This window comes from Octopus sinensis, unplaced genomic scaffold (assembly GCF_006345805.1).
Source record: "Octopus sinensis unplaced genomic scaffold, ASM634580v1 Contig17696, whole genome shotgun sequence".
Taxonomy (NCBI): Eukaryota; Metazoa; Mollusca; class Cephalopoda; order Octopoda; family Octopodidae; genus Octopus; species Octopus sinensis.
In genome coordinates this window covers 14,531-41,436 of record NW_021835244.1, presented here as the reverse complement: position 1 = coordinate 41,436, position 26,906 = coordinate 14,531, and the positions used below count along the sequence as shown (strand labels likewise).

The window sequence follows — 26,906 nt, the reverse complement described above, 5'->3', positions numbered from 1 at the left end:
ATATATATGTGTGTGGGTGTGTGTTTGTTCCTCTCATCATCGTCTAACCGTGAATGGATACAACGCCTAGGTGCAACTATTCGTATCAAACAACGTCTGCTCATACCGTTGTATATAACTGCACATACGCATTGCAACCTGTATGTAAGGACTACAGGTGAAAGGGAGAGAGAGAGAGGGGTGGTTATAGAATAGTCCTTCTGAATGGGATCTGGATGTTATTCCATTCGGACTTTCGGTTGAGAGTAGGTTTGTATTCTTGTATACAAACAGCTTCTGTGACCTGTCTCAACATTGCATCGGTGGGATGTGTTGCTAGGATGTTCAACTTAAGCTCCCCTAAGGATCCCTTGTGGCAGTCTACAGCATGTTGGTAGAAGATGGAGTTTGGCTTCCTTTCAATGTAGTTGTCCAGGTGTTCTTTGAACCTATCATTGATGCTTCTAGAGGTCTCACCTATGTATGACTCTGGGTTAGTCGCGCAAGCTCCCTCCTGGCACTTAATCTGGTATACAGTGCCCTTGGTTTTACAATTTACATGTGGATTTGTCGAACATACTGCACAATTACTTTGACAGGTGATTCTATCAAATGGATATGATCTGCATAATGCCGATTTGATAGTCCTACCTGTCTTTTCTACAACCTTAACTTTTAGGCCCGTAGTGCGCAGGACTTTCTTGAATGCCCTACTTAGCTCGTTCTTAGGTGTGGCGTCAACGAATATCACTCCGTGAAATCTCCTGTTATCGTACCAAGTAACGTTTCTCATCTTTTTGTTGGTGTCCCTCTCTAACCTATTCCAGAACTTGTTGCGGTACAGGGGGCATATACCGTTTTCGTCGTTCCTTAGAATGCGTTCGAATATAGCTTTCGCTCCTTTGTATACCCTGACTCTATCGTCTAGTGTGTATCCGGAGTGTTGCATTCGGAATATGTTGTGCTGGATGTGTTGTTGTCGTTCTTGTGGTTGGCATAGTGGTGATACATTCCTCATTACTCTAACTAAGTCTGCCACTAGGATGTTGAGTTTGGCAGTATCCGACATAGCTGAGTCACTACGGATTACTAGTGGATTAGCCATCGGTTTCTGATAGTGTGAGTGGAGTATACATGGTTTAATGGTACCATTAACCATAGCATCTTCCATCCATAGCTCAGTATTTAGGACGGGTAATCGTTTACTGGGGTGTTTAGAGGGGTAGTCTATGGTAAGTGCCTAGCAAACCGTAACATCCACTTGGCTATGTACTCTCGTTACGTCGACGACATTAACCTTGTTGTGAAATATAATACAGACACAGTTATGGGCCCTCTACCAAGTGAAGAACAGGTGATGACATCTATACAACACATAGCTGACTCTATCCACAGCAGTATAAGGGCACAGAAGGACTATTCTATAACTACCCCCCTCTCTCTCTCCCTTTCACCTGTAGTCCTTACATACAGGTTGCAATGCGTATGTGCAGTTATATACAACGGTATGAGCAGACGTTGTTTGATACGAACAGTTGCACCTAGGCGTTGTATCCATTCACGGTTAGACGATGATGAGAGGAACAAACACACACCCACACACATATATATATATGTGTGTGCGTCTATACAAACATATATGTAAATATGTATACAACCTTCAGCAAAGTAACAGTCATGTACACAACTTGGAGGGACACATGCCAGTACACGGACATACGTTCACATACACATACACATGTACACACTCTCACAGACACATCTGCCCATTCTCCTAGACACTCACATACATACGTAGCACATGGATACAAACATACATACATACCTACGTATGGGCATACACACGTACATACGCACGTACATGTACGCACACAAATACATGGGCACATGCATACGAGCGCGTATACATACATACGCACATGCGTACGTATGTACATACACACATACATACACACATACATACATACATACATACATACATACATACATACATACATACATACGCACATACATACATACATACATACATACATACATACGCACAATAGTAAAACATTAGTTCTGTGATATAGAGATAAAAATTCTGATAATAGATTTTAGGGTATAGTTTTGGGAGTAAGCGTCATAAATTCACTTTCTAGCTTCGGCCGTAGAAAGTTGAAATTTGATAGCGTTGTGATGAGTGGTCGCTCTACATCCATCCATTGCTACAGGTTTATAGCTTTATGTTTTATAGAGTGTATGTGCGTGCATATACACACACATACATATATACATACATACATACATACATACATGCATACACAGGCGTATGTGCGTACATGCATACGTACATACATACACACATGTATGCATACATACACACATACATACGTACATATATATGACGAACTAAATGTTACTTTCTTAGATGCAGCACGGACTTTGTCAGTGAACAGGTCGCGGATTTTAGCGACGAAAATATTTTGACAAATTAAACTTAAATGTTGAAGTGAATCGGACGGCTTTTGTGTGTTTCTTAAATGGCTTATAAACACCTTCCACGCTTCAATTGTATTCGTTTCAGCACACGATCTCAGATCAAATTACTTGCTATGCGAGTACATCTCCGTAATATATATATATATATATATATATATATATATATATATATATATATATATATATACATATATGTATGTATGTATGTATCTATGTATGCATCTGCACAAATGTATATATATATACATGTATATATATATACATATAAGAGGGATGACCTGTAAGTGGACATCCATTATGATAGAAGAAAATCCGCTACGGTCTTACCAGTAACAATGGAATGATAAGACCATAGCGGATCTTCTTCTAGCATAATGGATGTCCATTTACAGGCCATTCAACTTATATGTACGTAATAAATTTTTTTCTGAAACTTCAGATTTTTCGATATTCTACACCACTGGTTTTAAAATGAAATTAAATTAATATTCAGTTTTTCACACTTATTATTTTAAATTTAAATGTACATGTATATATATATATATATATATATATATATATATATGATTAATCTCTGAAGGAGATGTAAACAGTAAGCGCTCGACAACGTTAAGTATACTAGCCATATAAATATGGCAAACCACTAATGGTGGGTGTTACTGTAGCTTTTAGCCCCTCGTCTCCAGCTGGCTGTAGGCACACTTTCTGTGCTCTTATGGTATTTGCAAAGGGAGGTCATCCCTCTCTCGTAAACATAAGCGATACGCACGGACTGCAGTTTCGAGTTAATTTGTCTCATTACGAAATAAATTATATATATATATATATTGGGTCGTACCATAAATATTGCGGTTTTTCCGCTGTATGAACTAAAAGTCAGAGGGGGATAGGATAAACTACCTGCGTCAACATGCTATAAAAACAGGTAGTAACTTTTACCATGAGCTTATTCTTAGTGCAAATTTTGAAGAGTGCAGTTCGATTTTAGCAGTTACTTTTTTCAAAGCAATATTGGATGTGACAAAGTAACATATTTGGCATATTTTGCTTTCTGCGTTTGATAAAGGCAACAACGCAACGGAAAGTGCGAGGAATATTAATGTAGTATATGGGGATCGGACAATAAGCGTAAGCCAGTGTCAACGATGGTTCCAGAAATACCAGAAAACGACAGCCTTGAAGACAGGACGTCCTGTAAACACTGGTGGAAGAAAATCTCATTGTAACTGTTGAAGAACTTGCAGAGAAGCTTGGATTTGGTTATTCAACCGTTCATCAACATCTGCGCTAGAAAAAATGACCACATTTTGCTTCAATACGAAAGGTGTTCTCCCATGAGGATAATGCTTAGCCACATATAGTGACGGTGACATTCCAAAGACTGGATTAGTTTGAATGGGAAACGATATCCCATCCATCATATTCGCCGGACATTTCCCCATCTGATTATCATTTATTCCGCAGTCTTGAAAATCATTTGAAAGGAAAAAATATGATTTCTATAAACGAGGTCAGAACAGCATTGGAGAAGTACATTCCGTCACGGACAAGTAAATTTTTGAAGAGGGGCTTTGCAGGTCTGTTAGATCGATGGAAGAGCATTGTAGAAAATGAAGGAGTGTCTGTTTTAGATTAGAAACGAACTTTGTTGATCCTAATTAAAAAATAAAAGCATCAAAGAAACGCATTATTAATGGGATGACTCAATACACCCCTATACACACACACACCCTTGCAAGGGAGATAACTGCCCCGTAACTGTCTTTGGAATCACCGGACTAAGTTTTGGTCCACGTGTTTCGTGGATCTTCAAATTGTTAATTTTTAATATTGTATAAGCCTTTGGAGTAATAATATTCTCCTTATGTTAATATTGTTGTTTATGTAATGATCTATTTATCGTATTTTTCTATGTTATTAGATATTAAATAATTTAGATAAATTTTGATAAATTAGATAGATTTCGACTTAAGATGGTTTAGGCCATGTCTAATTTAATAGCATAATTTTAGATAATTATTCCCATCCATAATTTTGTTTATAGTACTTATAGTATTTATTTAATACTATATTACTAAGAATGGAATATTTCTATAAGTATGTGGTTGAGTATCTGCGGCTACTGGATGTTATTTATCCTCTGTGTTAGTGTCTTGCTGAGAGTATACGTTTATGAATGAGTGATTGTATGTGTGTGTGTGCGAGTATGATAAGTAATGTGTAGAAGTATAGGGCTGCATTATAAAATATATCCGTGTCTATATCTATATGTGTATGTATAGATATATATATATGTGTGTGTGTGTTTATGTACGTATTTATATATGTTTATATACATACATATATATATGAGCGTGAGCATGTATATATATTTTTTGTATTTTGAAATTAGCAATTTCATCTTTAAAGATGAGAAATTAAATATATTAGGTTTTCATTATATACTATCGTTTATAGAGATTATTTTAGATCTTGATTATAATATTTATATATTTTTTCATTGATAATGTATATATATTAGTCATTTCAAAAATCTATATAAGTAGATATTGACTAAAATGGATATTAGAATATGCATTTTCTGCCTTATAAATTAAAGTTAATATTTAACATTATAGTCGATTTCGATATAATCATATTTAATAATAGAGTTTATTATAAGTAAATTATTATTTTAGGTTATATAGATTGCTTATATCTTAAAAATATTGATTATATTTTAGATTTGAAACCACCTGAAGAATGTCTACTACTCAAAGATGTGTTGAAAAGAAGACATGAAACGATCGTAGTGGATATTAATAATTGTTAAATTTCTAAATAATATAAATTAATGTATGTATTGGATTAAGTCTTTCTTTGTTTGAATTGCATAATAGTGGTTTTGTCTCTAATTTAATATAATATAATATTTTATTATAAAATTGGATTCAATCCTAAATCTGATTTTTCCCTGTAAGTTTGGATTTATTCCCTAATATTTATTATTTTATATATATATATATATATATATATATATATATATATATATATGTACGACAATCTTCTTTCAGTTTCCGTCTACCAAATCGACTCACAAAGATTGGTTGGCCCGAAGTTGCAGTAGAAGATACTCCTCCGAGATGTAAACCTCTTACCACAGAGCCACTCCTGCGCCTGTTGTAGATGTATTTTTGCTAGAAATATTTGTGGCTAAATTAACGAAATGCTAATGCGTATACTAAAACAATTAATATAAACAGTTAAATGCAATGTAGGTTTATATACACCGCCCCCAGTGCGTAACTGGTACTAATATATCTCTTATTATAAAAGGCAGATTTTATCTGCCTCCTTTGTATCTTATAGAAATCTACAATATAGGATTTCTTCAATTACAATTTACCTAGCATTTTTAAGAGTAGAATGCATCGGGTCATGCCAGGTCCAGTTTTTAAAATTTAAACTCCAATTAAGCAAAATTTACAGAAAACTCACATTCTGGTGTGTATGTCAAATGCTTTTCTTAGTCTGGTTTACGGCACACGCAAACGCACACACACAGTATGCTACGAATAAAGTGAAAGTAATTCAGTGTGTTGACAGGTAGACAATAGAATGCGGTGACGATGGCGATGTAATATTTGTTTCTGTCTATGACGCTGATAGATACATGAGCAAAATGTATAGGAAGCTAAGACATAAGAGTGAGTGAAAATGTTCTTGGAAGAGAGTAAATAGCAAGAGAGAGTGATTTGAGGAAGACTTTACATTAAATAACCGTAGTGGCTTGTGTTAGTAATAAAGTAAACATACACTCATACATACATACATACATACATACATACATACATACATACATACATACATACATACACACACACACATACACACACATACATACATACACACACATATACATACATACACACATACATACATACATATACATACATACATACATATACATACATACACACACACATACACACACACAGTATTGAAGCTTGAGAACAATCAGATACATTTGCAACACATCTGTTGAAAATATTATTGTTCACACACATACATATACATATATATATACAGACAGACAGACAGATAGACACACACACACACACATGATCCAGCATGGCCACAACCTCAAGGCTGAAACATATAAAAGAATAACAGAATATAAATGTGTGCATGTGTGTGAGAGAGAGAGTGTGTGTGTATATGTATGTATGTATGTATGTATATATATATAATAATGCGGTTTTTTCAACAGCTTGAACTAAAAGTCAGAGGGGAATGGGATAAACTACTTATATTAACTTGCTATAAAAGCAGGTAGTAATTTTATCTTGTCCTTATTCATAGTGCAAGTTTTGAAGAGTGCATTTCGATTTTAACAGCTATTTTTTTCAAAGCTATGTTGGAAGTAACAAAGGAGCATATTTGCATATTTTGCTTTATGAGTTCAATAAAGACAACAACGCAACGGAAAGTACAAGAAATATTAATGCAGTATATGGGGATTGGACAATAAGCGTAAGGCAGTGTCAATGGTGGTTCCAGAAATTCCGAGCCATAAACTACAGCCTAGAAGACGAGCCTCATACTGAAAGATCTGTAGAACTCGACAAGGACATCCTGAAAACCCTGGTGGAACAAAATCTCATCGTAACTGTTGAGGAACTAGCAGAGAAGCTTGGATTTGGTCATTCAACCATTCATTGAGACCTGTGTGCTATCGGAAAAGTCAGCAAATTGGGTCAATGGGTTCCTCACGAACTTTCCGAGTCTAATTGCATGCAGAGAGTGAATGTATGCTTTTCTTTGCTGTCACATCTCACCACTACTGCGCTATGTATATCTATATATATATAACTGTAGTTGTGTGAGTGTCTGTCCCCTTCGATTTAGATTCCTAACTACTCCCACATTTTGCGGTGCAGTTTAACCAAATGTTTTGCTATTTTTTGGCTATAACTCTCTAAAAATGCTTATATAGTTATTTCCCTTACAAACCCGAGCAACGCCGGGCGATACTGCTAGTATACATATATGTATATATACATATATATATATGTGTGTGTGTGTGTATTTAGGGCTAAAAAACCACTATGTGGACAGCCATATGCTAGAAGTAGATCACATACGATTTAACTACAAAGAAAGAATGTTCCCCAAAGAAAATTCAGCCAACACCAGACCATAGGCGGGCAAGACAGATGAAAATTATATAAAAATCAAGAATATATATATTTATATATATATATATATATATATATATATATATATATATATATACATACATAAATTTCCAGGATTCCAGTTGCTGTATCAAAGCTTATAATGCTGGGAAGCTGAATCGACAAAAGATGCAAACAGCTGGCTGGCCAGTAAGTATTATGCAACCTCCGGAATTCGTTAGAACTGCCCCCTAGAGGGTAACTGTCTGGCAAAGTCGATAGTATTTAGCATTCATACTGAATCAAATTACAGGAATGAACCTAAAGTATATATTAGGGTAACGGAAGAATCATTCAGACATCATTATCATAGACATAAACGATCATTTGTCAACCCCGATAGAATATGCGCTCCTGTTTTGCGGAAGTTCATATGTTCCTTGCGGGAGACAAGACTTCACCAGTCAAAACTTCCTGATCGATTGTAAATAGAATGCAACCATACAGGAACGGGAGCTTTAAATAAAAAAAAAGTGCTGTGTGACTTTTATCTCGGGGAAAATTAAAGAAATTTATCTCAAAGCATACGCACATATGTACACACATGCACACACATTTGCACACACACATGCCACACGCACATGCACACAATAAAATAGCTTCCTATATATAAACTATTAATCAATGTTCTTACTAACTACTAAGGTGTAATAAATCAGATGTAGTTAGATAATAAATAACACTTACCCATGAAGTCATTCTTGTTACACAAGTTTCCGACGCAACAACCAGTACAGGAAGTGCCATCGGTCCATTTCTTGCATCTGTGGCTATTGTTTCTCATAGCTTCCACACATTTTCTGTATGTGCTGCAGGACCTTTCAAACCTCAGTGTAACACCTTTCATTGATAAAGTCAACCGACAAACAGGCTGTAAGAATAGATATAACAGTCATATACTACAACCACGACATTCACTTGTACGACTACTGCTAACTACAGCAACAACAACAACTACAACGCTGGAGATGTTTACCACGCAAAAGAGTTTAATCATTGTTACAAAGAATATCCCAGAACAGCAAATAAGACCGAAAATAATTTGCGAGAGCGTTGTAAGATAATAGATTAAGTGATCCCTTTGAAAGTTTATTGATATTTACCATTTATAAATAACATTTCTTGAAATGCTTCATGAATACCAACGCGCTCGGATCACATATAAACATGGCCATCGAATTAAAGTCCATATTAAAATCACAACTCTTTGTCATTCACCATCAAACTTACAATTAGTGAAATAATCCTTTCTATCATAGACACAAGGTCTGAAATTTTGAGAGGAGAGGACTACTCGATTACATACACCTCAGTGTCTCACTGGAACTTTATTTAGTGACCTCGAAAGGATGAAAGGCAAAGTCGACCTTGGTGGAATTTAAACTCAGAACGTAACGACGGGCAAAATACCGCTAAGCATCTCGTCCAGTGCTCTCTCGATTCTGCCAGCTCGCCACCTTAAATTCGTCAAATAATTCCAATAAAACACAAAATATCATTCAATCCAAGTTTCTTCTCAATCGAAGAATGCACACTGGAATTTCTTTTGCGCAAAATTTACGAAAAAAATAACGTGTGCAAAACTCACCAGGAACGGAAACTAATACATCCGCACAGAAAGATGATAATTAAATATAATTGTCAGACTGAACTCCTCAAGTCTAGCAAATAAAACAGAAAATGCATAAAATGGACGCAAGAGAAATATGCTTCTATTCCTCAAGCATAGTTTATAGTCACGAAATGAAAATACAATATATTTGTATAAAATTTGGAGAGAAAATGGCCCAGATCTAAACGTATCGGACTTCAACAAACAAGTTAACTTAATAAGATAGATTCTGAAAACGAAAAAATACCAGAAATTTAGAAGATAAAAAGGACGATACAAAACGAAAATACAATTAATGATCGCAAAAACCTGGTAACAATAAAAGGCAATGAAAATATCGACCACAAAGTTAGAAATAAGATGTGTGTAACCTTAATTTGAACCTGAAACTTCAAAAAACAAATAAAGTTGGTGATTTCAAATGAATGAAGTATTAAATAAGGTAATTCAGCTTCAAGAGAACAAAAAAAGATCTGAGAAGAGGACAGACAGTAAAACAGAAGAGGATGCAGCCATGTACTTATATCCGGCTCGATTCAATATCAGTTGATGTGAACCATAGCTCTGTGTCGTTTTCAGTCTCTCTTATTTTCTCACTTGAGATTCTTTGACCCATGTACTGGAGTATAACTGTGTTGTCCAGGACATGTCTGGCAATTTCAACCCGGGTTTTGGCTGCGTTTTAAATATATAGGTTTTGCCTTTTCCACTTGAAATAATCCCCAACCAGTTATGTTCTGGAAACTTTGATGAAGTACTTGGTATGAGGGAAGATTTAATCCTCTTCCATCTTTTCGTTGGCAGGTTTATATATTTCTCTGTTCTCATAACTTTCAATCTCGTCTACCAAACAACCTCTATCGCTAAAGCCACAAGACAAAGAAAAACTATGTTCTCTGCCCAGTTCCAGGAGAGGGACGGGATATAATCCTTATAGACTCAGCCATTAGCCAGATCCGCTTTACACACAACATTTATTCGATATAACTCTACAAGTCAGCAATTCCCTGACACTGAACGACTGTGTGCAGAATGGTTTTATCGCTCTGCTCGCATCTCAGAAAAGCTCGAACAGCTAGGGTGCCTTGATAGCACTTCCTGAACTGAGGCTTCCGGAAGTTAACCATAGTAGTTCTCGATCCGAAAGTCCTCCTGAACAGAGTAACCAATTTGTTTCCATCGACATCTAAACTTTCTCGGAGGATACATTCATTCTTCCTTGCTACAAATCCTCTACATTGCTAGAGTGGAGCGTCTACAGATTCAGTTACACAACTACGAGAGGGATAGATTGCCTGATGACATAATAGATACCGGGAATCTAATCTTGGTCTTAAGTTCACTGAGGACCGAAGCCCATTCACAGACACGAACCGCGAAAAAACGTGCTTCACGATCGGTCTCCACACCCTCAACGCGTGCCTGTGCATTGGCAGCAAGAGCATTCCTAACCCGTCTTTCAGAAGGAGCTGCACAAAGATAGGCTGTTCGATAATCGGAACACTTCTCTTCCACGAAAAGTAAATCCAGTGTAATAGAAGCTGGGACAGGGCATAATGGTCATGTGATAATCAATAAAATAGGTGATAAGACATTTCCTCACCACTGCCCGACCCTTCGGAGACAGCTTTATTTCAGCCCATTTCTGATTAAGACTAGCCACGCTGCTCCTTATCTTTTTTCAGTCCTTCTCCACCTGGACGTAGGGAGATATCCAGACGCCAAGTAATTTAAGCTGTTCACCGTGCCAGGGTAGCACAACACTTTTCGCCAGCCTCTCCACCTGCCTCTCCAGATGCCTAGCTTTATATCTACTCAATTGTCCAAGTTGATCTTAGTGCATGCCACCGTTTCGTATTCTTTTAAAATTGTACCGTTTGTTTTCACTTCGGTAGTATCCAATACCGTGACAATGGCATCGTCCGCATAAACTGACAAGGACTTTCCAGTTCGAAAGGAACATCTTTGAGCTGGTTCCATCTATCGCTGTTGTGACTTAAAACCCGGCACCTACATGTGAGGCGAGAGAGAGGGCAGCCTTCTTTGAGAAAAGGCTGTAAACTTTGACCACCGAGTAGGTGTCGCTGTGCATCGCAGCAAATAAAAGTGTTGTAAAAATTGTTCGAACTCGGCCGCTTCTTGCATATCGTCCAAGTAAAGAATGTCCACGACCCTAACAAAAGCTATCATTTTTACCCATATGTTAAATTCTGAATTTGCAAAAGTTATGGGCCGAAAATTGTATAATGTGTCTCCTTTTCTTAGTGGCATTGCCACTCCAGTCTCACACCACTAGGAATTCCCCCCGTTCTGCTGCTAGTTGCGATAATTATCTTTTAAGAGTTTCCCAGGCAAATCTGGCATGAATTCGTAAATCTCAGAAAGCAGACCATCTTAACATGGCAGTTTGTGCCTTCTTCCTTCGCTCATCACCTCCAGTATATGAGCTAGTGTCATCAGCTTCTCACTGGAGCAGGTAGTCCATGGAGGTAGGCACTTGAGGTCGCCTATTGTCTCCGAATCATTAGCGGCCCCGAATACTCGACCGTAGCCATACATATCTGTTCTTCGAAACCGAGTACCACGTACCGTTTCCATCCACCAAAGGCCAAATTGTGGGTGTTTGTTCCCTCGTGTTTTAATGCAGAGACGACTTTTGCTCTGGTAACGCAGTCTTCTTGTTTTCCATTAAAGAAATGCTCGAGGGCCAAATTCAGCACTAGAATGTTGGTTGCCATGCTTTTACCAAGCACCTCTCCTAATCACCTTTCCACTCTATTCCTCTTTATTGGTAGCTCTTTTCGAAACACTTTCGATTCTCATCTAATAGGCCCCTTAAGTACGTCCTACCACCGGTTCTTCATGGTTGCTTCTGTCACCTGATGCTTAACTAATTCATTAAAACGCTTCCTGTAATCGTTGCGAGCTGGTAGGGACACGTCCAACTTCCAACGACCCTTTTTATATCTAGCGTTCCGAGGTCATTGAACTGAGACCTTTGTTTCCGAATTGATTCCTGGTCACATGCATTCATATATCACACTCTAAGTACAACCATGTTTGTCAGGCAATGATCACTCATAAGTTCGCGTGTTCGATTCCTGGACAGGGTGGCACGTTGTGTTCTTAAACAAGGCACCTCATTTCGCTTTGACCCAGTCTTAACTTAAAATGAGTTCCAGTCTAGTGATGGTCATCAATCTCTCCCTTCATGTGTCTTATCCTTGCTGTCCCATTGAGTTAAGGATAAAAATACCGAGAGGGTGTCTACGTTTACACTGGCACCTAAAACAATTAGCGAGAGCATAGTACAAGCTACCTGGTCACACTGGCTGTCGAGTGATGGTTGTAGATATATTTTAATGGAAAAGAAGAAAGTAACATTTCGGTTTACCTCTGCTCCTGGACAGTTTGTCACTCCTGAATGATTGCACATCATCCCTGAACATGTCTGACACTGTAAATTCCGTTGAAACAACGAGTAATCTAGAGAACATAAATAAATATCCATATTTAGAAACCAAATAGTGTCATGCATAGCAATAACAAGAAATACTTTGTGATGTGAAGCAAATATATACGTGTTAAGTGTTGGAATTAATACGTGTTAGACATATAATCCAAATTATTACGGAAGACTATAAACATGTTCTTATACATTAACAAAGACTATAAACCTTTTCCTAATTTATGAACTATAAACATGTGAACAATAAACATGGTCTTAATGCATGAACTGAGCCAAAAAATATTTGAATAAAATTAGAAAACATTAGCAATAGTATGCTGCTCTTTTGAATATATAAGTTTAAGGATGTATGTCAGTATTCAGTTTTATTTGAAGATTTCTTGCCAATTAGGAGAGAACCGGTTTCTAATCTAGGCTCTTCATTAGAGTTTCAACAACATTAACAGGGTACTTTTATATGTATGTATGTATGTAGTATGTATGTATGTATGTATGGTATGTATGTATGTATGTATGTATGTATGTATGTATGTATGTATCTACGTATGTATGCATGTATGTATCTACGTATGTATATATGTATGTATAAGTACAGATTCGTATGTTTTGCACTATGTATGTATTCTCATGCATACACTTGCGAATCTAGACATAATTGTATATATATAAATGATAAACTTGTGGAGAGTTGTACAGATTTTTACAGTTCCGGTGATGTATGTATATATATATATATATATATATATATATATATATATATATATATATATATATATATTAAAAGCAAAATGAAAGGACAAACTGCTTGGCAAGACTTGTCAAGGACATTTAATTTAAATATATAATAAAATGTTATAATACATAGTCTATTAGTCTTTTATTCTTTTACTTGTTTATGAATTTATTTTCCAAGACTTCTGATGTGAAATCCCGTGTTGAAACACATATTGTTGTATTTCGGGATGGTCCTTTTTTTCGCCAAATAAATATACCTTTATTATTGTTCTTATTCTATCTCATGACCATTGTCTGAAAATCTTTCGTCGCGCATCTGTGACCTCTTCAGTGACACATTTTGTCTTCATGTGCGCCCCTGCTCCACATATTTGATTCTACTCTTCTTTTGGAAAGTTGTATGTATGTATGTATGTATGTATGTATGTATGTATGTATGTATGTATGTATGCATGTATGTGTATATCTGTGAGTATGTGTTTGTATGTGTGCATGTACGTGTGCGCATATACATTTCTATACATAATGAAGTGTATGTTTTCTTGGGTGGTGTACGTAATCGATCCCCATATTATGTCCATCACTTGGAACCGTGGCCGCCTTTAACAGAGGTTTCTTCTCTGATGTAAACAATCAAGGCATATCTCTGGTTTGAGGATATCTTCCTCCCTTTTCTCCAGCCAATCACAGCAGCCTTGGAAAGGGTCACGGTAAAGACATTTACCAGCCTCATATCCTCAAAACAAGGCTTGTTCGTGATCCGATCTAGGTGAACACTGGCCCATAATATCAAGGACATCTTAAAGTATCATAGAGTCATCCTACTTGGCAAAGCATCACCAGTCACTCGATGTTTCCGCTTCACCGACCACTCTACCCAACGCCTCTCGATTTTCAAGTTGACCTTCAGCACCGGATTCTCCATTTCTTCAGGAAAGTGATGTATATCTTCTATCTCAAAACTTATACAACTTTTGATTTCAATTCCTGCCCACGCCGCAGATTTTACACACACAAACATCTCACCTCGGTCATCATAGTTACTCTCTTCATACTTTATCACACACACACACACGCACACCTCTTCCCCTAGCGTCTTCTATCATTTACACATACATACAAACAAGTATACACTGGTACATGGACCCAGACATATTCATGCACACTTACTCTTCAGACACACACACACACATGTGCTCTCACACATTCACTTTCTTAAACCTTGCTTTGGTTTGTACCTCTAACTCATTCACGTCTCTCTCCTCCTTTTACCTTTCATTACTGCTTGGCCGCTATCAACTGCAACCATTTCACTCCCATATACATAACCGCCACGCAATCGCTCTTCTTCCGTCTCTCACTAATTGTGTTCACTCTTCTTCCAATAAAAAAACACTTTTGCTCTTCTCTCCTCCTTCTGACACCCATTTTCTTACCCTCTCTTCACACATGTGTACCAACGCCTTGATTGAACCGTCTACATTATTTGATCTTCATGAAGTGTGCCATCTTGTCAGACTTTTTATATTCCTGATTTTTCTTTTGTTTCTTGGAATTTATCTTGTCTTGATATTTGATCTTCTCAAATAATTTTCTTCTCGCATTCGAATTTTAGCTTCTAGTTTCTGCTGAATCTCTCCATGTCACGTCTTACAGTCTTTACATTGTTCACAAAGCATTGAGCAGCAAGCATGATGTTAGCATTTTGATAACCGGTACGAAACATAATGATACATGTGACTGTTTTCCAATATTCAGATGGATCCCAGTTCTCCATGTCAGCTAAATTTTTCTCAGCTACAACTTTATGTTTATGCTCTCCAACGCCATTGACTGTTCACGAATACCTTAAGCTTTTCCTGAAAAAATGGGATATAAAGATCGTCATATTTAATCCGAACACTGCACATTTTCCTCCATATGTTCATCCTCTATGTTCATTATTCTAGTGAGGGTCATGAAGATAGAGTCCTGAAGTACCTCATGCATAGGGTCCTATCAAAAGCAATTGTCAATACACTTTCTGGCTGGATTCTCGAACGGGACCGACTGAAACTGGATATTATCTCACCATCTTGTTCTTGGTCTGCCCTTAGATGTTCTGCCGGTTTGGAGAGGCGCCGTCATCTCCGAAGCATGGACCCTGTCAAGTAGTGTTATTCTAGAGATTCTTCGGAGGAAATTAATTTCGGCCTCTGTTTTTTTGTGATCACACTCTTCCGGTCGTTAATCAACATTCATGTCCATAGATGAGGGTAGGCTTTCTTACCAAGCTGCCCTTTTCTGAGGATCGAATACTAGAGCATTTATTGTACCTCCGGGAGGTCATTATGCCAATAAAAAACGCTCGCACTTGTTCAATTTCACTTCTTTATGATTCGTCAATTTGTTTAATCATTTGTTAACGAATTATTCTCTCAACCAGTTATGGTTGTTAGAGACATTTTGTCGCCATTCATGACCTCTTCAATATCAATCTTATCTTCTGGTTCTATGCTTATGTAGTCGTACGGATGTGAGTGAGAATGTATGTGAGAGAGGGTGAGTTAGAAGGAGGATGTGTCTCTGTACATGTGTGTATGTGAATGCCCATTCATGCCTGCGTGCGCTGTTGTGTGTATGTGTGTGTCATTATGTGTGCTTGTGTGTGTGTGTGTGTGTGTGTGTGTCAATTAGGGTTTGTGTGATACAGTTGACTCCTTAAATGCATCAGAAAGAATATGTGAAGCGTGTGGATGGTAAAACGTTTATTTCTTTATATCTGTATCTGTTGTTCCTGTTTCGTAAGACATTATATTGTGAGCTGCAGAGAATAACCGGAATTTTCTTTGTGTTAATAATAAAAGAACAAGAGAAACAAGGAGGATTTTACTAACTTGTACATTGCGAATATTTCGGTATTGGTATTCTTTTGCCGAGATCTGACTGACACTCGCCACTGACATTCACAGTTCTGTTATAGTTATTTCTCATATATTTCACCAAGGCTGGCAGGTGACATCCACACATCAAATCCTTATTGCCTTTGAGGTAGCTGTAATTATAAAGAGAACTCTAACTGAATACGCTTCAGATCAAAAGAGAAACTTCTGTTTGATTTAAGAAGAAACAAGGTTTATAAAATTTGAGCAAGCTTATTAAAGTTATGACATTCAGGTTTATTTTTTCCAAAAGATGCTGATAGCATCAATAATGTGAAATGGTTTTTACTGGAAAGTGGAACCATATAAAGTTCCTGTTCTCTTTTAGCTAACATTGTTGAATAATAAAGTGCCTTTAAGCGAGAAGACTATTAGCCACTTGAAATGATTCCATTTTATGGTGGTTTAGGGCTGTTTTGGTGTCGGAGGTTTGGTAATAACAACCTGGCCATTGTTTCTGAGTAAAATATATTTTGACGGGACGTTGTGGCACTAGGAACGTTGTGATTGTTCTACGCACCAGCTGTCTTTAAGGTTGGAGATGTACCACTGCAGAAACTGAAGAAGTACAGAGATGTATTCTTTTTTAGTTTCTATGGCAGACATGCACGTGAATGCTCATAATTAGCAAGGAGAAAATAAAATGATAAAGGTTTATTTTTCGAAATATCATTAAATATTTTCTGCTTTTTCTAAACAATAATGATGGCATGGCACAGCCATTTGGCTCACCAATTCTGTGCTTCTTCTTTCCCTTCTTTCCATGCCATAACTTCCCTTCGTAATCCGGTGTGTTTATTTAAATGGTCTACGAATGTATATAGTGAATTTCTCTGTCCTGGGTGTCGGAAAGACACTCGGCAAGAAATGGAAACAAAATTGAAAGAATGCAATTACCCAGCTGGATGACAAAAGGAAAGATATTGTTATGTGCCGAGGATCCTGAAAAGGGAAATGTTGCATCCAACTTTAGACCAATAACAGGCTTCTGCTAATGTGGAAACTAATGTCAGGTGTTTTGGCCGGTGAACCGTATAGATTCTTGAAAAAAGTGGACTGCTAGATATTGAACAGACAGGGTGCCGAAGGAGGGGTCGGGGAACGAAGGATCAGCTCTTAATTGATGATCTAATTAGCAGGAACTGCAAGAAACGACACACAAACCTGAACATGTTATTGGTTGTCAATCTTAAAGCAAACGATATGAAAGCACTCACCTGGATAATAAGAACAATGGGAATGTATGGAATAGTAGAAAATATGTGAAGCCTCACATGGAATGGCATGAAGGACTCGTGAACGAAATTGGCAGCATGGAATCAAGCATTAAGAGAGGCGAAAATCAAAAAGAGGAATCTTCCTGGGAGATAAAGTGCCCCCACTGATCTTCGTGCTAAGAATGATTTCCTTGATTGAAATACTACAGAAGACAAAGTTGGGGTATGATCTGGGAAAAGGTAAGGGAAAACTAAACCACTTGCTATTCCTGGACGACCTGAAGCTATTCACAAAAACTGAATCAGAACTGGACAGCCTAGTCCAGTCTGTGCGGATTTTATCCAATGAAATTAAGATGGAGTTTGGAGTCTCAAGATGTGCTACGACGGTGATGAGACGAGGAAAGCTTCTCAGGACAAGGCATATGGTTGCTAAGTGGTGAAAGGATGAGGGCAATTCAACCTCGATCCAGCTATAAATACCCGGAAATACTTGAGGCAGATAGAATCAAACACAATGACATGAAGGAAAAGAGAGTACCTGAGGCGAGTGAGAAATATATTGGCTTCGAAGGTAAATGCCAGAAATTTCGGCAATAAACTCGCACGCAGTCGCAATAGTTCGGTATGGCGCTGGAATCGTGAAGTGGAGAGAGAAGAAACTAAAGGAGATGGACAGGAAGACAAGAACAATGAACAGGGCTTACATCTCTTACGGCTGTTATTCAAAGTACGGCGTGCAGATACTCTAATGTTAGACTTCCTGGAGTCAGAAGTAGAGATTAATAGTTCTCTTATATTTCTATTCCGTCTAAATGCTACAATAGGCTTTGTTGAAGTGAAAATATTTTCTGCTTTGAATCAAACTGTATTTCAGGTTCAGCATGAACTAAGCTCACATTTCTTTCTTTTGGTCTTTAATTATTCTTCACATATAAACGCAAACGAATATATACGAATATAATTATTTGGGGACATATTACAGAATTCCGCGTATCAGAATTGGTAAGGTACAATTAAATAGGATGGAGAGAAAGAGAGAATATCTTCTTTAGATAGCATTCTAGATATACTTCGGAGACGTAAGACAAACATGATACAATAAAATGTATCGGTCAAAGAGACTACAGGGAGTATACATAGGAATGCAGTATATAGATGACATACAATATATAGTGGACATGTATAGGTAATATACTACATGATATACCAAACAGGTAACAAACTAGATTTAGATGATATACAAGATATATGTAGCTAATCTATAACATACAGATTACCAACTATTAGATAGAGCTGACCTCCTAGCTACAGCCGGCAAACACATTAGGTATTTTGGTCAAAGTCGATAGTTTTTGCTGACCTGCAAGGTATTGCTGAGTAAAATACCAGTTATATCTGATATAATAGCTTTAATTGATAAACATCCTAAATAAATCTGGAAATTAAGGCAGGTATATCTGAAATAATAGGCTTTTCAAATAATTCGCTCACATTCGTCACTCATTTTTTTAACAAAAATAATCTTCAGAAAAGAGAATGTTCTGAACCCTTTACACTTTGGCCGAACCATTACCGAGTATTTACTTATTAATTTATTTATTAATTTACTTTTTAAGTTACCGTAACCACGCTACAATTATTTTAATTCTAAATTATTTATTCCTTCAAGAAAATATTTTGTTTTAATTACTATGTCATCCTTTGTTAATACGATGTTAATTTCTTTCCTTCGTAATTCTCATTAATTCAATCAGTCTTCTGAATCAGTGACTGCAACCATAGCTACGACCTGGCGCGATGTGTAATGAGCAGTATGGATGTAGTATCCTTATACCCATCCATTGATGTTGACACAGAAGAACTGGGCCCCTTCCTGAAACTGACAGTTGACAAGGCTTACTTAGATGAATATGACATTAGTCGTTTCTGTCCCACTACATCGGTAAAGGGTTGACCCCCTACTATCACCTCAGTGGCCAAGAAGACTCCTAGAGAGAGAGATGGAACGGGTGGACCAGCGCTATACCAACCACTCAAAATGATGATCGTGTAAAAGAGATGGTTGCACGTGCGATGAGTACGAGCGAGTCCCCGGGTGACAGTTAAGGGCCACATATTCAAGTTTAATAACAAGATATACGCCTAAGAGGAAGGTGTAGCCATCGGTGTGAGTGTCGCTGATGATGAGGCTAACCTATTTATGTTATGGTCGGATAGGGACTCAAAGGGAGATTAGCAGGGAACTCTAGAACCCTAACCATGTGCTGCCCCTATGTGGTTGATATCGACATAGTGGCCAAAGTGAAATAAAGTTACAGTAGACAGCCCTAACACGCACCCGAAATATAGGCTACTGGATTTAGATGCGGAATACTGGCTGGAAACTAAGAATAGTAAGGTCCAGGTCTTTCATTTCCACTATGCCCAACCTATGGCTTCTAAATACTTGGACCACAAGAAGGAAGCTACTGCAGACAACGCAAGTTTCATATTCTAATAGTGGACTTGGTGAGAGTGATGAGGAATGTGTCACGCATTTGAGACCTTTGTGAATTGGAAAGACATATAGAACACTTCATCCACTGCGTACAGGTCACTGGCTACAACCAAAAGAACAGGATTAGAGTGTACAAAGAAGCCAGGGCTAAGTACAAGGCCATCATAAAAAGTGATGGAAACGGGATGCAAATGAACCAGGAAAAACATAGATAAGTCCAACTCATGGTATGACAACAAGAAATAACAGAATGTCATTTTCGTTGATGTTGACCCAAATGGCGAACAAGCATACCATCTTAGAAAAGGAAAATCTATGGATAAAAGTAGTAGAAAGGCCGGAAACCCATATAAAATCTTGATCTGTAGAACTTACTCCTTCGGTAGGTCCCTACATGTACGGGAAACAATTGCATAGTATGAAAGCACAGGTTAACTGTGAGATTAGGAATGTAGTCTAAAGTTTACGGAGTATTGAAGGACGGTGCAGAAACAAGACAGCTTACAAAGGGGAGACAGCACCCACAATAGGGGAGCAAGTAGGCGAATACTGGCGAGAGCTCAAAGAGAAAAAAAGGCTCGTCATTGTTCAGCTAATATGCCAAACACAACATAGAAGCTCGGTTAATAACATAGAGGCAGTTGTAGAGGAATTCCAGATCATTATAAATTTAAGACATGATGCGGATAAAGCTGTAGAACAAGACTGGTCTCATATTCATGCGAGTAGACCTGTAACGGATAAGAAAAAAGCAAAACAAATGTTACGACTCAATCCATACTATTGGTGCGGAGGCTTACATTTTAAGTGTAACTGGTCTTGTAAAACTTTTTAATATTTTGAGTCTGGGAAATTCGGATATAAAACCCCACATCGCAGAGCGAGAAAAGAAAGTTCGAACGAATAAAAATCTTCGAAGAAAGTATTGCTAACAAAACAATCTAAACGAGGCTCAGAAAAGCAAATTTGTGTTCTTGAAAATGAATAATGTGGAATGCCAAGTTACAATTGGATACGTGCCGAGATATCACAACACTAAACGCAGATACGTGGAGAAAATCGGAAAACATAGGTCGAAAGAAAGTTAGAAAATTGCACGTGATGTTTCAGGAAAAAAATTGCATTTGAAGGGCAAAATGATAAGTGATGTGACATTTCGTGGAGAAACCTTAAAAGCCAAGGGTTTAATGCGGAATAATATGACAAATGTATTTGAAACAGACTGGATGGAATTATTTAACTGATGAGACTTCACCATCATTTTGTTTTTGTAAAAAATGTGAATGGTTCTTCCGGAGGAATTAAGAAAAGAATTAAAGAAAATTTTTCCTATGAATTTGGTTTTTGCACCAAACAAAGGCGAAGGTTCAAGTAAAAGAAAATTTTCTACCGGTATTTAAACCAAAAAGGACTGTACTTTTGTCAACGTCAAAACGAGTTAACGAAGAATTGGATAGACTTGAAAAGCTTCGAGTTATTGAAAAACTTGACAACGCTGAATGGGTGTCCCCAACAGTTTATATCAAGAAAAAAGGTCTGTGTATATGTTGAGTTTTCAACAGAGATAAACGAATATTTGGAGGAAAATTTTTCCGAAGTTGGACCTATCTGAGGCACACCTGCGGGTACAGGTTGATGAGAAATGTTCAAAATTACTAACGATAAATACCCATATAGGAGTGTATAAATTTAATCGACTTCCGGCGCTTGACATTTTTCTAGAGAACCCATTTCTCGTCACCAGTCATTATTTGGTTCAAAGAAGGTTCACTCTTGAGACGTGACGTGAAAGAAGATCACAGATTCATTCTTCCCGCGCAATTAAACTCAGAAAGTTTGAGGGAAACCAATTGACCCAATTCTCTGACATTTCCGATGGCACGCAGGTGTCGAAGAATGGTTGAATGATCAAATCCAAGCTTATCTGCCAGTTCCTCAACAGTTACGAAGGAATGTTTCAGAACGTCCTCGTCGAGTTCTACAGATCTTCCTGGTTGAGGCTTGTCTTCTAGGCTGTAGATTCCGGCTCGGAAGTTTTGGCGCCATTGTTGACACTGGTTAAACTTATTCCTCGCACTTTTCATTGCATTGTTGCCTTTATTGAACTCATGAAGCAAAATAAGCCGAATATGTTCCTTTGTCACTTCCATTATAGCTTTGAAAATATAACTGTTAAAATCGAACTGCACGCTTCAAAACTTACACTAAGAATATGTTCAAGGTAGAACTACTACCTGCTTTTATAACAAGTTGATGCAGGTAGTTCATGCAACTGCATGAACGCATTATTTATAGGATGACCCAGTTTATACACAAACACACACACACACACACACGTGTATAATAATAATAATTATTATTATGATATATTCACATGATTACCAAATTATCAAAAGTAATAATATCCGTAACATTTCCATTCCGACATGTTTGATGATTGGTGCTTTCGCCTCTGCATTTCCACCATGAAACCATTCGGTAATTTGATTATCGCAAGAATATAATATTCTTTCTACTACAAGCACAATGTCTGAAGATTTATGGCTGGGGTCTTATCGATTACATCCACCTTAGTACACGATTGGTAATTAACTTATCGTCTCCGAAAGGCTGAAAAGTAAAGATTGCCTCGGAATTTGAACTCAGAGCGTATAAACGGAAGAAATAGCGCCAAGCACTTTGTCCAGCATGATAACGATTCTGCAAGCTCGTCGTCTTCAATTTTAGCACAAGGCCAGCAAGTCCAGCAAAGCGTGTAAGTCGGTTATAGCGGCCCCTCTCCTCAACTGGTACTTAATTTATCAATCTCTAAATGATGAAAGGTAAAGTCGACCTCGGCGTAATTTGAACTCAGAACATAAACACGAACAAAACGTCGGCGACCATTTCTTTTTGGCCAGCATGCTAACGGTTCTGCCGGTTCGCTGCCTTGGTCTATGATATAACATTAAATAAACTATACTAATATACCAATTTTATTGCCTAATAACAGACCCCCAGTGCTTCTTTTTTTTCCTGATTTTTAGGTAACTACATACACATACACACACACACATACACAAACACACACACACACACACACCACACACACACACACACACACACACACAACACACACACACACACACACTAAGATATGATGTTTTAGTTTCGATACTGTATAATGAGATTCGCTCCGCGGATAATCCGGACGACAAGAAATAAAACTCACAGTATACTGGAAGCCGTAGTCACTCATAATAAAAAGGAGTACTGGTGTAATGTCCCCGTGAAAATCTCAATAAAATGTAGACACAACAAACCTGACATAGTGATTTGGGATGGAGAAGAGAAATTGTGCAGAGTTGTTGAAATCAGCTGCCCAGCGGACATAAACATAAAGCTGAAGATCTGCGAAAATGAAAATACCTACGATAAACTATTAAGAAATTTGCGGTTACTCTATCCAGATTACAAGTTCAGGTTTATACCTGTAATTATTAGGACCCTGGGATATGTAACACACTACCTAAATACTAATCTTGAGAGATTAGGCTTCACAAAACCAGAAAGTAGAATAATGAGCAGTGGTCTATCTGCAGACGGAATCATCTTCCATGTATAAATTCATGGAACTTCTTTACCGCAGATTTCATGGCTGATGTTTCTTTCTCTATTTGACTCTAACTTTTCTCAGCCGGAAATAAGGAACGCAAAACACGAGCTACAGCTTTCACGATACCATCTTCATATTTGTGTAAAATTACAGCTCAAATACCAAATTTTACTAGCATTTGATGCCACTACCATTTCTAAATTCGGGTCAAAACGTGATAAAGACAATTCTGACGTTAAGATGCTTTTAATTTCTTTAAAATCATTTTGGCATTTGTCCGACCAGTTCCACTTAACGTCCTTTTAACAAGTTAATCAGCGGTGCTCTCAAATCATGCATATACGCTATGTGTACCTGGTAGTAATTTGCGAGCCCCACCCAATGCTTGTAACGTTGTAATGTTTGTCGGGGGAGGCATATTCTATATTGCACTCGCCTTTGACGGGTCTGGTCTACGTCTATTTTCATCTATAACCTGCCCGAGATATTTTATTCTTGGCATAAAAATCCACAGTATTCTTCGCTAAACTTAATCTTTTATTTTTTCGAAGACCTTTTTAACATGCTCAGCATGCTGACCACGAGATTCACTTATTTTGAGTATGTTGTCAGGATACGCTATTGCGAAATCCGAACCTGCGAGCATAGTGTCCCTAACTTGCTGGAACCTACTTGGTACTAACTTAATACCAAAAGGAAGTCGATTAAATTTATACACTCCTATATGGGTATTTATCGTTAGTAATTTTGAACATTTCTCATCAACTTGTACCCGCAGTTGTGCTTCAGATAGGTCCAACTTCGAAAAACTTTTCCTCCAGATTCGCGAAAATTTCTTCCGGACTTGGTAAGGGGTAATTATATGGCATCAAATATTCGTTTATCTCTGTTGAAAACTCAACATATACACAGATCTTCTTTCTTGATATAAACTGTTGGGGACACCCATTCAGCGTTGTCAAGTTTTTCAATAACTCGAAGCTTTTCAAGTCTATCCAACTCTTCGTTAACTCGTTTTGACGTTGACAAAAGTACAGTCCTTTTTGGTTTAAATACCGGTAGAAAATTTTCTTTTACTTGAAACTTCGCCTTTGTTTGGTGTAAAAACCAAATTCATAAGAAAAATGTTCTTTAATTCTTTTCTTAATTCCTCCGGAAGAACGATTCACATTTTTTACAAAAACAAAATGATGGTGAAGTCCCATCAGTTAAATAATTCCATCCAGTCTGTTTCAAATACATTTGTCATATTATTCCGCACTAAACCCTTGGCTTTTAAGGTTTCACCACGAAATCACAGGCTAAAGAGGTCTCCACCCACGTAAAGTGCTGTTATCCTCTTTGAGATTTTAAACCGGAAACCAAACGATAACAAAGGAGAACTACTACAAGCAGCTTGAGTAGATTAATTCAGCGCTAGAAGAAGAATCACCATCTTTGGTTTCAAGACGAAAGGTATTCTTCCATCAGGATAATTCTCGGCCACATACAAGAAGATTGAAATTCCAAAGGCTGGAGCAGTTTGAATGGGAAACGTCACCCCACCCACCTTATTCACCGGACATTGCCTCATCTGATTATCATTTATTCCACAGTCTTCAAAATCATTTGGACCGAAAAACATATGAATTCTGTAGACGAGGTCAGAACAGTACTGGAGGGGTATTTTTGTCACGGACAAGTGAATTTTAGATGGGCCTCGCAAGTCTACCAGATAGATGGGAGAGCGTTATAGAAAATGAAGGAGAGTATATTTTTAGATTAAAAAAGAACTTTGTTTATCTTAATTTTGAAAAATAAAAGTTTAAAAGCTGCATTATTTATGGGATGACCCAATACATACCCATACACAAGCATTTATGCATGTATGTGTCTGGGCCATTATATCATCTCCAGTTTATTGTGTATATTTATAAACATGGATGAAATTAGGCTAAATCAACCCTCATGCTATCTGAACATAGATTTACAATGATAAAACACAATACTCGGAAATAACCATTTCGAATCACTAAAATTAAAAGCAATTCATCGTTATTTATTGTCATCTGTCTTTCACAAAGAACTGAGAAACGGATGATCTCTTCTATAAGATCTTAATTTTCCAGTAAGCAGATTCGTTGTACTTACATGCGACTTATGCTGGGGAGGAATAAGAAAGCACCATCTTCATAGTTTTTTATTTGGTTATGTCTCAAATCTCTGAAAAAAAAGAAAGACAAATATTATACACATTAAAATAAAAGTAAATAAATCTGCTTTCTCTTGTTCAGTACTGTCTAAAATGCTCTTTACTCAACACGAACGGAATAAATGTTCATGTTCACAGTTCAGTTGTTTATTTCTTTGAATTGTTCTTATGGCAGTGTTGTTTGAACAGGAATAGGTTCCTTCAATCTGATTCAGATTTCCTAAGCTAAGAGAAAATCTTTTGTGAAACCCCTAACAACAAAAGATGGAAGATGATAAAATATAAAAATGACACAACAACGAGACTCTGTTATGTGCATATCATGGGGTCTATACAACATTCTCATCTATGATAGAAATATTATTTTCGATGTAGGCACAGGTATGGCTCTGTGGTATAACGATTGCTTGTCACAGACATGGATTCCTGAGTAGCACTGTGTGCCACCTTGGGTAAGTGACGTCTACTACAACCTTGGGTCGAATAAGCCCTTTGAATAAATTTGCGACCGGAAACTGTGTGGAAGTCCGTCGTATATATGTGTGTGTATTTGCCTTTGTGTTTATCCCCCAACACTTTTGTCAACAGGTCTTGGGTTGTTTACGTCTACGTAACTTAGCGGTTCTTTATTAGAAACATCAGAACATTTCTACGTGGGTTCCATTGGTTGCATGCAACTTGCTGAGTTATCCTTATTTCTATTCTTCCTGAATCATTCAAATTATAAGGGTTGATTATGGACACCCTGTATATCCTTTATAATATCAGTCCATACACTCACAGGCTCAATGTTGTTGGAAATACTATTTGAATGTTGTATATAATTTGAATTTTAGAAAACCTGCAAAGTATCACGTATTAAACTAAAGTACCGTAAAGTACGTCAGTTATATATGAGATATATATTATTTCAGAGTACAAACTTACTCAAGAAACGCTGTTAAATTAAATCCATTTTACAATATATAAAACTGCCACATGCCAGTTACC

At 37.3% G+C, this 26,906-nt stretch overlaps 1 protein-coding gene across 1 annotated transcript; it reads right to left on the bottom strand.

The window, feature by feature from the left end:
* Window positions 1-5,657: 5,657 nt before the first annotated feature.
* LOC118761820 lies at window positions 5,658-26,046 on the bottom strand. The gene is made up of 6 exons (XM_036499979.1): window positions 26,021-26,046; window positions 25,856-25,927; window positions 16,369-16,526; window positions 12,683-12,774; window positions 8,364-8,547; window positions 5,658-5,680 (listed from the first exon to the last, which is right to left on the bottom strand). Exons 1-6 carry the CDS (start codon window positions 26,044-26,046, stop codon window positions 5,658-5,660), a joined length of 555 nt encoding a protein of 184 aa, XP_036355872.1.
* Between the last annotated feature and the right edge of the window lie 860 nt (window positions 26,047-26,906).